The sequence below is a fragment of the Symphalangus syndactylus genome, chromosome 1 (genome assembly GCF_028878055.3).
Source record: "Symphalangus syndactylus isolate Jambi chromosome 1, NHGRI_mSymSyn1-v2.1_pri, whole genome shotgun sequence".
NCBI lineage: Eukaryota > Metazoa > Chordata > Mammalia > Primates > Hylobatidae > Symphalangus > Symphalangus syndactylus.
This window is the reverse complement of record NC_072423.2, coordinates 49,908,466-49,921,529: the sequence shown is the minus strand read 5'-3', so window position 1 is coordinate 49,921,529 and position 13,064 is coordinate 49,908,466. Positions and strand designations below refer to the sequence as shown.

General features: G+C 46.2%; 1 protein-coding gene across 5 annotated transcripts in view; it reads left to right on the top strand.

Annotated features, from left to right (window-relative positions):
- FHOD3 (formin homology 2 domain containing 3) overlaps positions 1 to 11,919 on the top strand; it is a 498,310-nt gene extending 486,391 nt beyond the window's left edge. For all 5 annotated transcript variants that reach the window (XM_055233750.2, XM_055233761.2, XM_055233789.2 and 2 more), the window contains 2 exons: positions 1,088 to 1,249; positions 11,311 to 11,919. In XM_055233750.2, the coding sequence (XP_055089725.2) occupies positions 1,088 to 1,249; positions 11,311 to 11,393 (245 nt within the window). In that variant the 3' untranslated portion in view covers positions 11,394 to 11,919. The remainder of the gene's footprint in view (positions 1 to 1,087; positions 1,250 to 11,310) is intronic.
- The last annotated feature ends 1,145 nt before the right edge of the window (positions 11,920 to 13,064 follow it).

Genomic DNA, 13,064 nt, shown 5'->3' with positions numbered 1-13,064 from the left:
TGAGCATATTGTACATCTTTCCTCTTGTAGCAACATATTTTCACTATCGTACAGAAGAGATTTCCCAAGAAAGCTGATCAATTACAAAGATGTAGTTCTGGATATATTACATTAGCATTAATTTCTAACTGTTTAACACTGCAGTTGACCTTTGAACAACTTGAATTTGATGGAGCACATCTACCTTCATGCAGACTTTTTCCAACAATACAGATCAAAAATAGAGTATTTGCAGGATGCGAAGCACATGTATATAGAGGGCTGTAAAACCAAGTTCTGCAGGGTTGACTGTGGAACTTGATTATGCACGGATTTGGATATACTTGGGAGTACTGGAACCATTCCCTCTGTATACTGAGGGATGACTGTACTTGGGACCCATGTTTTGGTGATGCTTTCTTCGGACTTGTTTTAATATGTAGTTATTTATAAACTACAGAAAATGTTGTTGAGGGAGCAGATTTATGTACCAGAGAAAAATTTAAGTTACCAACCCCTTTGCTGGTTAAAGAGAGCAATCCTATTACAATTTTTAAAGGCTAGATAATTCAAAGGTAAATTGTGTATTATAAAATCTATTGCTTTCTACTTAGCGAGAAGTTAGGATCAGCTGACATTGACTAGGCACATACAACCACTGTTAGCTGACTCAGTAAGACCTTCAGTGAGTCTCTACATTACTGGGTGTGCATCACCAGATATTGATGGCTGTGCAGCAGGGTGTGGCTTGGGTTGTCTGCCCTCAGGTGATCACAGGACCTAGCAGGTAAAGACAACACACCTGGGTTGGAGAGTTAAATAATAATGAGAGACAAGATACACAGCTGTGTTACAGGGTGGTATGAAATAAGTGCCCCGCGTATGGGTTTGCTCAGAGCCTGTAGGGTAGCAGTCACGAGTTATGGTGGTGCTCCCTGTAGTGGGGACAGGTTAGCTCTCTGGATCTATCACTAGCTCTGGGGCTCTAACTCTGGCCTTCCCTGTGATCTGTTGCTGAAAGAACTCAGCTGCTTGGAGGAATAGTGCTGCATATATCTTTTGTATTTTTTTCTGAGTATGTTGTACACTCTGGCTGTTTAATTTTTAGGATCCAATAGTTCCTGGACTATGGGAACTGATGACTCGCCCAATGTCACAGACGATGCAGCTGATGAGATCATGGACCGCATTGTCAAGTCGGCCACCCAAGTGCCCAGTCAGCGAGTGGTGCCGAGGGAGAGGAAACGATCCCGGGCCAACCGGAAATCTTGTGAGTGCATTAAAGGAGGGGCGAGTCTTCACTCCTGCAGGGATCTGCCCTCCCATTCTATGTCAACTGGGAAAGGTGGAGACATAGCTCCAGTGAATTGTCAGTGACTCCCAGAGTGCCTACTTGCACTCATCCACAGAAGGTTTCAGGGTTGGCTGTCAACGTTGGCCATTGTGGAGGAGGGGAGCTGCAGCCACACCTGTTCAGTGTATCTGTCATTGGTGGCTAGGCCTCTCTCAATTCTTACTTTGTTCCCAGAAAGGTATGAAAAGTCCTTAAGTGTCTGTGGTGTACAGGGGTGAGCACGATGGGCTAGTGGAGCCCATCGTCAAGTCCAGCTCAAGATGCTCTGCTGGAGGCTGTGTTTCTGCCCTGCACCCAGCACCAGGGGGCGCTTGTGGGGCTGGAGACTGGCCCCTCCTGGGTTCATCGCTGCGCACAAGCATGTTGAAGGCAAAAACCAGGGGTAGCAAGCGATTTGATGGTAATTGGGATGCTTGAAATATTTAACGTGGCCTAGGTTGACCATTTTTTCCTTTTCCCACCAAATAGAGGATTCAACTAAATCAAAGTGACTGATTTTCCTTTTTGGTCGGAACCTACTGCCTGCTCCTGCCCACTCAACTTGTGGGTGTGGGGTTGCCTGTCTGCCCATCTCAGGGACAGCACTCCATAGGGAAACAGGATCCTGTGGATCCTTTGACATCTCCCTGCATGAGCTGTGGCCTTGAGTGTTTCAGAAGAGTGCTTAGCCCGCCGCTGGTCACTCTAGAGTCTGTTTAGTCTCCACTGGCTTTGCCTCTGGGAATAAGGGTTAGTGACAAGGAAAGGAAGCCTGTGGCTTCCTCCTGTTTTCTCCCAAAAGTGAAAGGAGCGTGAGTCCAGCTAGGCAGGGAGTTGAGTAAGTACTCAAATTCAGAGAGCCCCGAACTTGTTCCACCCTTGAGATTCACACAGGAGGCGACCAGGGTGTGGCCTGTGTATGTTGGACCCAGTGGTTCTGCTTGACCCATTTACACACATGTTTCCAGGATACAGAACACTAACCCACATTCCTGTGGTCCCCTGCTCCTTTCCTATGATCTGCTTTAGTTTCTGATGAGAATTTTTCCCCAGAAAGGAAAATAACACTTGAGGTTGGGGTGGCGGTGTAGATAGGGATAGGATGAGGAGCGGGGAATGGGATTCTCATTCAGTAAGATGGGTGGATGAAGAGTCTGTTTCTGACAAGCTCCTAGATGAGGTTAATGCTTCTGGCCCTTGGTACACACTGTGAGTACCAAGGCTCTTGAGCTGTGGTTCTCAACCCTGGATGCACATTAGAATGTTCCACGGAGATGTTTAAATTCCTGATATCTGGGCTGCACCCACACACACTACTTCAGAACCTCAGGGGTGAGGCCTTGAGGTGTGGGTCCCTGCCCCTTGGATTAGTGGCATTAGGTGTGGGCTCTCTCTTTACTGTACGCCTTCCTCTGCTCTCCACTACATTTATTTCATTTTTTAAATGGAAAACTATCGTTCAGGGAGACTGGCTTGTACATCTTCAAGAATATGTTTGTAGATTCCAACATCAATATCTAAGGCCTTTACATTTCTTTCTTCTGATACTTTCCTATATTCTCAGTGCTACTATGAATTCTTTGCCGTCTCCTGGTGCACTTGTGAAAGAACTTGGCTAGGGGCTTGCAACTCAAAGTTGGACCTCAGACAATATGAGTGTCTCCTGGAGGCTTGTTGGAATTGCAGATTTATGGGCCCCCTTTCCAGGGCAACTGATTCAAATCTGCATTTAATGAGATCCCCAGGTGATTCATGTTCATAATAAGATGGACAGCACCGGGGCATGAGACCAGGAGTGGAAACTCTTCTCCGAAGGGGCGAGGCTAATCCACACTCACACTCCAGGCTGCATCTCAGTTGCTCTAGGCCAAGGCAGCGCTTCCATTTTTGCCTATCTGCAGGCTGTGAAATAACATTTCCTGTGGTTTTAATTTGCATTTCCCTTCACTCTAAGGAGGTTGAGCCTATTGCCATTTGCATCTCTCCTTTTGTGTATGGTGTGTCTATATCATTGGCTCATTTTTTTGTGATAGGAAATCTGCTTAAATAGCTTTTGAAATGAAACTTCCAAAAGACTTTTTGAGGTCTTAAGTAGGTTATCTTCAGTAGTTGCCCTTTATTGGCTTCCTGTTAGTTCATTCAAGGAGGCCAATAGCTACTTTAAGCTCACGACATGGCAGGAACCTGCGCACCAGTTAACTCCTGGTTTTTTTGGTGTGGGCAACTTCATCGCAGGGCTCACCATGGGGAGGAGCTGGGAAGAGCCGTGGAGAGGTGGGCCAAGGGAGAGGGTTGAACTAAGGCTGTGAAGACAGAGACATCCCATTTGTCAGGCGCATGGCACCCCGACAGAGGGTTGGAAGGTTTGGGTCAGGGACCTCAGACAGGAGACAGCATGAGATATTGGATTGGCTGGTCCTTGGAGGCCCAGAGCATGTTCTTCTCCTCCAAGTCTGCGTGGCCCCATCCTCTGGTCTACAGAGATCCAAATTCTTAGACTCATAATGTCACTGGGCACAATAACACAGTCATAATTAATTTTCCTCTTCAATCTGGCCAGAGAGATGTTTTGCCTGTTTTTGTGGTTGACATAAAATAATTTCCTATGGTATCATTTCCATTTCAATTTTATGCAAAACAGTCATATATTCTTTTTATTTAGCCAAACACATTTTTCCTGTGACACAGTTACTGTAACAAGTACAGCACAGCATGTATGTGTTTATCTGTAATGGGCTTAATTTATTAGTAATGGCACTATCAACAGAAATTTAAGAAGGGAGAAGTTAGACTTTGATTTCTGTTATAAAGGGATGATAAACTCCAGCTTTTCACAGAGGTTAAAGGAACAAGAAAAAGCAATTGGCAAAATCAATGTGAAATTTAGCGGTTTGGGCCTCATGCTGAAACAGTGCTGTATTTGATTTGTTTAATGGTGGCAATGAGGCAAGTGGATAATGAATAACCAACATATTTGGGCCATAACTCATTTGGCTAAAGACAATAATAGTTCTGCTCTTGCAGGAAACGAAACAGAATCCATCCCATAACCTTGAAATTTATGGCCTGCAAGGCAAGCCACTCAAGGATTAGAGATAATTAAATGTCTGCTTTCATGTTTGATGCTGGTGACTGGGCCCACACATGCCGAACGTCCCACTGAAGCCTGAACTTTGCAGTCAGCTGGGATAGCCAAGGGCCTCGTAATAGATTCACAGGTTCCCATGGCTCAGGTTGGCTGATCTCCCAGCTGGTGCCAATCAGGGGCACATTGAGTAAAATGTTTCAGATCGTCCAGGTGATCTCTAGCCTGTGAAATGGCTGATCCAGCTTACCTCGGGTGCCCACCCTGCCCTAGATTCTACCCGAGGATCTCCAGTAGCACCTAATGATTTCTAGAGCTGATTAAAGATGGACTGGCCCCTCCTGTAAAGACAGCGGAGGGTGCCTATGCATGAGCACAAGACACAGGACAAGAGGATAAACAGAGCAAGTCCAAGAGAGAACCGAGGTCTCTTCCCTAAACCCAGGTGGAGAGTCACTGCCTTTTAGAGGGTGTCCCTCGCTCCAGAGCTGGGCCAGGCTGGAGGCCAGGACACTGACACGCTAACTCAGAAAGTCGGGACTCAGGTGGAAGCCTCAGGGTTAGAGAGGCAGATGCAAGAAGCAAGATGCATTACATGGCTCTCTGGTGGTTTCATTTTTAGACAAATCACCCTCCCAAACAGGGGAAACTGACACATTAAAGAGGAGGCTCGTCTGTAAGTCGCCCCACAGTGTCCACCTGAGTGCCAGGTTCAAAAGGATGAAGGGGCGTAAAAAGACAAATCCAAGAACCTGTCTTTCCTGCCTCTGAGAGCCTTTTTGAGGGGAGGCATAGGGTTCCCATGGTGGTACTCAGGGAGGTGCCATGCACCTGACCGATGGATGTTTCAGTCTTTCATCATTTTTGCTGCCAAGTTCAAATGGAATCCATTTCCATGCTCAGGAATGCACACATGCCCACAGCAGGGATGGGGCCTGGGTCTCACATGAGTGACTTGGCCTTACCGAGTATCAGTCATCTTTTGTATGATGAAGGCAGTAGTGCCAGCTTCCTGGGGCGGTTGTGGGGTTAAGCGAGGCATCTATGACAGGTTCCCACCACCTTTCTTCCCTTCCAGGCTGTGTCTCACTGCTGCCCAAGGGACAAGTTGCTGATGGGAATTCGTTGCTGCCTGAAGGTGCTTAGGGTCTGCTGTGCACATCCCGACCCAACTGTCTGCTCCTTTCACCCACCTCACTCCCCACCACACTGTCCACTTCACTCTGGCCTGCTACAATTAGTAGCCCAGACCGATCTTCACCACTCCTTTTTACCCCCAGAATGCTTGCAACTGTGCACATAAAGGCTGCATTGTCAGCATAGCACTTGGCTAGCATTGTTGAGATGTCCCAGGCAGAGGGCTGACGCTCTCGTCTTAATCTGGGAAGGGGAAAGGCAGTTTTGTCCTGCCCAGAACTTAAAATATTGTGGAAAACTCTTAAGTCTGTAGATTCCTGAGCTACCCTTCCTTTCTATCCTTAGTTTAGGTAGATTCTCCCAGAAAACAATGGGCAGAACTTATTTTTCCTTTCGGGCCAAACTCTCCCTTTGCCCACCTCCAACATGACTCACAGGAGGAGGCAGTTGGTGCTCGCATTTTAACCAACTGCTTTCTGTTCCGTTCCTGCCGAGGAACCAAAAAGGTCTTCAGGAGTACTGGATGCTAATGTAGCCACAGGTACAGGAGGAGGGCATGGGCTGGGCTCTGCAAGGCCAAGGAAGCCACAGCCAGACCAGTGATGGCAGAAAGTGCCTAATGCCACAAGTATTTCTGAGTGCCGTCTCAGCCTGAGTGAACTTCATCTTGGGTTAGATGGAACTAGGTGACTTCAGCCTTGTCACCACAGACTGTCACTGTCCTGAAAACCCCGCCTTTTCCTGCATCTCAGATGACAGTGATTTAAGTCAGGGGCCCCAAACCTGGACATCTGATTACCCAGGGAAGGTTCAAATGCAGTGGCTGAGCCTCTCCCCGAGACTCTTGCTCAATGTGTCTGGGATGAGTCCAAGAAATTGAATTTCAGTCAGCTAGATTTGGGAATGTCTGCTTTTTGTTGTTGTTCTGGGTTTTATTGCTTCAACTTTTTATTCTGAAAAAATATTAGAGTTACAGAAAAGTTGCAAAAATAGTAGGACAATTTAGCAAAACCAGGAAATTCAGATTGGTACAGTACTATTAACTGAAATGTAGGCTTTATTCAGATTTCACCAGTTTTTCCACGAAGGTCCTATTTTTGCTCTATGATCCTACCCAGGATTCCAGATTGCATTTAGCCCTCATGTCTGCTTAGTCTCCTCTAATCTGTGAGGACACTTTGTGACCTTGGTATTTTTGAAAAGTACCAGTCAGTCATTTTGTAGAACATCCTTCCATTTGGGAAGCCTATGCATATAATGGACAGGATTTTATGTGGAAAAAAAGGAAGTCCCAGGGAGCACATCTGGCCCTGCCATTTTACTTCCACTCAGAACAAGGAGGGTGTGAATGGACGGTGTTGAACAGTGGCCGAGCCAGGGACCTCCCAGCCACAAGACATGGACATTTAAGGCATCTTGAAGTTCTGATATTAGTCAACTAGAATCCTAGACACATTGCTCCCAGTATACCTCGTAGAAAATCTTTGGGATCTTAGGGATTAAAAAACCAAAAAACAGTTTTCAAATTACACTTGATAATTATGTGCAAAAAAACCCGAAATAACATCTGTCAGTGCTGCAAAGGTGAAAGCAACAGATGGATTTCTGTCACCTGAAAGTAAAGTTGGGTCGATTTCCTGTTGATGTGAAAGATGGTCAGGAACTGTCCTGCCAAGCATCGGCAGGGCACAGCTGTTTCCAGTGTGGGCTGTGATCCAAAGTCGGCTCAAACCCTTCTCTACCACTTAGTGTGAGCCCTCGGGCCAGTGACCAGGTTCTCTGCTCCGGGTTTGCTCACTGATTGAAGATATAACAAGAGTTCCCATCTCATAGTGTTTCCATAAAAATTAAGTGGAACAACCCATGTAAACGCTCAGTAAATGGCGGCTGCCATTGCCATTGTTTTCAGATGCGACTCAGCTTAGTAGAATCACCTGTGAGCCCTTTGTGGGAATTTTTAATATTTTCATTTCTAGGGAGGAAGAAAAAGAACGTGGGTGTGTTTCCTGAGTCCCCAGACAGTCTAGTGCTGCATGCTGGCAGCAGAGGCACCCCACATCAGATTCTTCAACCATCACTTTGACACTGTGAGAACTGTCACCAGGGCCTGGGGTGCAGTGTGGCTGCTGGTGCCTTCAGAGTGACCCATGCCATCTATGGCAGTGTTGCGAGGCAGACAGGCATAAACATTTTCAGTCTGTTCTCTGTTACGAGCTTTGAGGGGAGGCCGTCCCATAGGAAAGGCTGGAGAGCAGCTTTGATTCAGCTGGAGCATGAGTGGGAAGTGGTAATGAGGAGTGGGGAGAGGCCCAGGTGCCATCAGACCGCAGCCAGCCGACCTTGCCACAGTGCTGGAGAAGCCTCTCTACTGGGTGGCAGAGTTGTTTCTGCTGTGGAAGTTTGCTGTGTACCATTTCATACCCTGCCAGCACCTGTTTGCTGGCCCCCTTGTTTTTCTTATGTCCCCAGCCTTTTTTTTTTTTTTTTTTGCTTCCTGGAAACTTTCTGAGAGCCAGCTCCCTGTCTGGATCCCATCTGCTGCCCTGAGTGTTTCTCCCTACACTGTGTCCCCGTCAGGCCCCTGCCTTTCTCCCCAGAGGCTCCCATCGCAGAGGCTCAGGGTGCACATGCACATGATGTTTGATGAATGGCAAAGAAACTGACCAGCAGACGGATGGTTGACCAGACACCCAAAGGGGCCCTTGTCGCGTGTGACTTGAATTGGGTGCAAGACTGATTTTAGCTGATTACTTTCATTTCACGTGGTCTTTCAAGTGGTAAGGTGAATTAACTTTGGCTAACAAAGAAAGGGTTCAGATTCTCAAGGTATTTTTCATTACACCAAGGGGATAACATACATCTAAGAGAATTTTTTTTTCAAATTGCCATGGAGGTCCACAGAAAGTAGGATTTCATAAATGGGGAAGACTTCTCCATGAATACTCGCTTTTCAGGGATACATCTGGCAAGCTAAGGGAATGAAGCCTATGTTGGCTTTTCCCTCACAGAGAACACGTGAGCCAAGACCACAGGGTGAAGCAGCATCCCAAGGGGTCTGGAATATCCAAACCATGAGTAGACCCACAAGGGAGAGGGCACAGGCTCTGTGCTGTCAGGCAGCAAGGCCCATAAAGGTACCTTTAGTTCTGTTCCCTGAGCCTGTCCCAGATAGGCTGGCCCAATGTCCGAAGCTATTAAAAGATTGTTACATGAGCTGTAAGGTGACAGGGCCCTTATTCGAGTATTGATATTTATATCAACTGAACTGAGCAGTTACAGGACTAAAGCAAATGTGCAAACAGAAGTGTTAAGCATCTTTAAATACCTTCATGGGTAAAATGTCTGTGGGGTCTTCTGTAGTCATTCGGCCAAAATATATACCTAAATGGGCAAAGATTCATAGACTGATGTCCACACCACCTTCTGTGGCTGGTGAAATTTAAGATGCCCGGCTAGTGCAGCATGAACTACTTCTTCTTCTTCTTCTCCTCCTCCTCCTCCTCCTTCCTTCCTTCTTCTTTCTTCTTTTTTCCTTTTTTTTTTTTTTTTTTGAGATGGGGCCTTGCTGTGTTACCCAGGCTGGAGTGCAGTGGCACGATCTCGGCTCACCGCAACCTCCGCCTCCCAGGTTCAAGCAATTCTCTGCTTCAGCCTCCTGAGTAGCTGGGATTACAGACGTGTGCCACCATGTCTGGCTAATTTTTGTATTTTTAGTAGAGATGGAGTTTCACCATGTTGGTCTCAAGCTGCTGACCTCAAGTGATCCACCTGCCTCAGCCTCCCAAAGTGCTGGGATTACAGGTGTGAGCCACCGTGCCCGGCCAGCATGGACTTCTTTAGGAAGTATTTTGTATCTTGGTTAAGAAGTTGCAGCAAGAGGTCTTTCTTGTCAAGAGAGATATTTTATCTTATTTACTGTTGTTAAAATTATCTTTCTTTAACAACACTCTAAGGCGTTTTTAAAGAACGTAAAAGGTTATTACAAACTAGTATTTTTATTGCTGCCCCATAGAACAAATTCTGTTGCTCAGTTGAATGTAATCTGCCTCCAGCAGAGACTTAGGAGCCAAACATTTTGTCTTGTTGAGCCAGACATTCAGTCTGGAGGCCAGGGGATCAGGGGTGGGGGCAAGAGGAGCTAGTGCAAGAACAGCTACAGATAGATGGCTTCGGGGCCCAAAGCTAGGCTTAGAAATACAGTAGTTGCAGTAACACGATTTGAGAGATCCCCTCACCACATATCCCACATCTCTCTAAAAATCCATACTTGATGTCTGTGTTTTGATTCTTTGAGTTAAATGCTGAGCACACAATGGGTTCTCAATAAATCACTTGTTGGTTGAGCAGTTGATGGATATGATGTTGACCCCTGTTCCAAGTGCTGATTCCTGGAAGAGAAGGAGCCCTTTATTTTCATAATAGATATTAGTCCCCATTGATTCTGCCATGGACATAGGTCTTTCAGATCTTTTGTCCACAGGCTGAGTGAGCTTTTGTTTAGGGGATGATGGGAAGGCATAGACCATGGGGTGTGGCCTGCAGATGCATGAGGTGGGCCCTGGCCTCTGGGGAGTGGATGAGGGGAGTTGGCAAAGGAAATTGGGAGACATTAAGGTGAGCTTACTTTCTCTGAACTTTGATCAACAGCCTGCCCTGGTCATCTCAGGAACTCTGGCTGATTTGGGATTTAGGGTGAAGGCAGATCCATAACGTTTCTCTTCTGAAAATGAATACCCCAAACTCTGTGCGACCTTTAAAGAAATACACAGTGGTTCAAATACAATTTGTAAATTAAGGAAAATGTAATTAGCCACCCTTTCAAATGAAGACTTGTCTTGGGTTAGGCAGCTACCTCCTCATTCACCCTTATCCAGCCTTTATTTTGATGTTGAAATTGAAATACTAAACAATGGGAATACCATCATGCCAAGCTAAACACAAGCCAATTCTAAGTCAGTTAGATATGAGCATCCCTCCAATTGCCAACTGCAATGCCCCAGTGAGAGTGGTCATTGGCCCTTCTTGAGTCTTGCGTGTTCCATAGAAAACAGCCACCAATTCCACCCAGAATAAGTTTGGCAGTTTGCTCCTTAGCCTCCATTCCTCGAGGAGCCACTGGTTATTTTAATTATTATCTCTAGAGGCCTTTTAGTGAGTTGAGGCTAAGACCCACAGTACTCATGGAGAGATTTGTCCTCACTGCTGCCCCTTGCCCTGGCTTCATGAACTTGCTCTGTGGGTCTTGAGCATGTCCCCAGCTATTGTTGGTCCTCCGTTGGATTTGTGAGGTTCTTGGGTCTTGTGGAACCCCTCGCTGTGCACTGGTTGCCTCACCTCATTTGTGTTAGTGGAGCTTGCATTTTCCCCTGCTGTGGAATCACCTTACCAGCTCTGATACACTCCTCATACTGGGTAGATGCTGAAGTCTCTCCTGCCCTCTGTACTTCTGCAGTCCACCCCCTTCTCAGAAGGCTCGTGAGGGTGAGCCTCTCCTCCTTTCTCTCCTCTTTATAAGTGTCCACACCACTCCTCTTGGCCCTCCAAATCAGCACCTGTGGCATGGTTAGGCCAGCCTGTGTAGCCCCAAACTTTTGCCCTGGCAGACAGACTGCAGGGCACTTCAGCAAGAGCAGGAAGGTGCAGAGTGTGAACCCTCTGGCTTCTCTGGAAGTCCCTGGGGAGAAGGGGGGGCTGGAGTCTTGACTGCCCTGTGCCTTGCTGCTCATACTTCCTTTTCTTTTCATCCCTTTGGCTGTGACCTGCGCCACCACTGCAGTGCGAAGAACCCTGAAGAGTGGCTTGACCCCAGAAGAAGCCAGAGCCCTGGGCTTGGTTGGCACCTCGGAGTTGCAGCTGTGACACTCAGGGGTTACTCCCATGAGTGTGCTGAGCAGAAGGCAAGCTCTTGCTGGATGAAACCCCTCCAGGTGGGGTTGGGGAAACTTGATATTAACATCCAACAGTTTGAAAAGGGAGAGCTCAATTCCCAGTGTCACCCCATGGCTTGTGTTGCCTGCTACGCATTGACTTGGATCTCCAGGAGTCCCCTGCACATATGTTCTCCATCGTGTCAGCTGTGTTTCTCTTGATTCCGTGACACCTGGTTTATTAGTTCAAAAGTGTGACACCTTTTCTGGGCAAGGAACAGCCCCTTTAAGGAGCAAATCACTTCTGTCACAGTTATTACGGTAATATGAGGCAATCTGATTAGCTTCACAGACTGAGTCTCCACACCACCAAAATATCCAGATGTAAACCCCAAACTTGTACACAAAAGAAAGCACAGATTGTTTACCAGTTGTGGATTTTAGATGTACCAAATGTTTATACAAATACATAAATGTACACCATGTTTCAAATACTAAATAAATAGAGTTTAATGCCATAATGAGAAACTTTTATTCTCCTGGGAACAGGACCTTAAACAGTTCCACAGGCTCGCCTCTTCAGAATGGCAAAACTCTTCTCAATGTTCTCAGAAGCACCCTCGCTTGGAACGGCCTTCAGATCCTTTGGGCTGTATTTTGTTAACAGAGTGAGTAACATCAACAGTTTGCTCTTTGAGACTCCTTTTATAATTGGGCCTAAGTCCTTCTTATAGGACGTGTTAGCTGTTGTTAACCTAACATCTATTACCTTACCTGTGTGGTTTGTTTTGCCCCATGGTGATGTGGGAGCAAAAATGAGAGTAGCAGTTTACAACTCTGAACTATTCCACAACTCACTCACTGGCCTCTTATGTCAAAATTCATTTTCTCGAAAAATGTATTAAATCACCAAAACAAATGGAAATGTAAAGCTTTGTGTATGGGGAGCCTCAGAATCGCATGCTTAGTATAGTCATGCATCACTTAATGATGGGGATATGTTCTGAGAAATGTGTTGTTAGGCAATTTCATTGTGCAGATATTACAGACTATACTTACACAGACCTAGATGGTACAGCCTATTATGTACCTAGGCGATATGATACAGTGTGTTGCTCCTAAGCCACAAATCCATAGAGCATGTTACTGACTGAATACTGTAGGCAGTTGTAATAGTGGTATTTGTGTTTGTAAATATACCTAAACATAGAAAAGGTACAGTAAAAATACAGTATCAAAGATAAAAGGTTCCCCTCTATAGGGCACTTACTATGAATGGAGCTTGCAGGACTGGAAGCTGCTCTGGACAGGTGAGTGGTGAGTGAATGTGAAGGCCTGGGACATTACTGTGCACTTTTATACATCTGGCAGCATAAATTGTTTACAACAGCATCACCACAAACACGTGAGTAATGCAGTGCACTATGACATTATGACAGCTACAATGTCACTGGTGATAGGAATTTTTCAGCTCCATTATAATCTTATGGGACCACTGGCATGTATGTGGTCTATAGTGAACCAAATCACTGTTCTGTGGCACATGACTATGCATGCTTTTCAAGCGCAGGTCATCAACAGCTGAGATCAGATGGGAAGGCACCGGGAGGGGCTCTCAGCAACTGTAGAGCAATACTGAGGGGTCTGAAACCCAGGTGGTGGT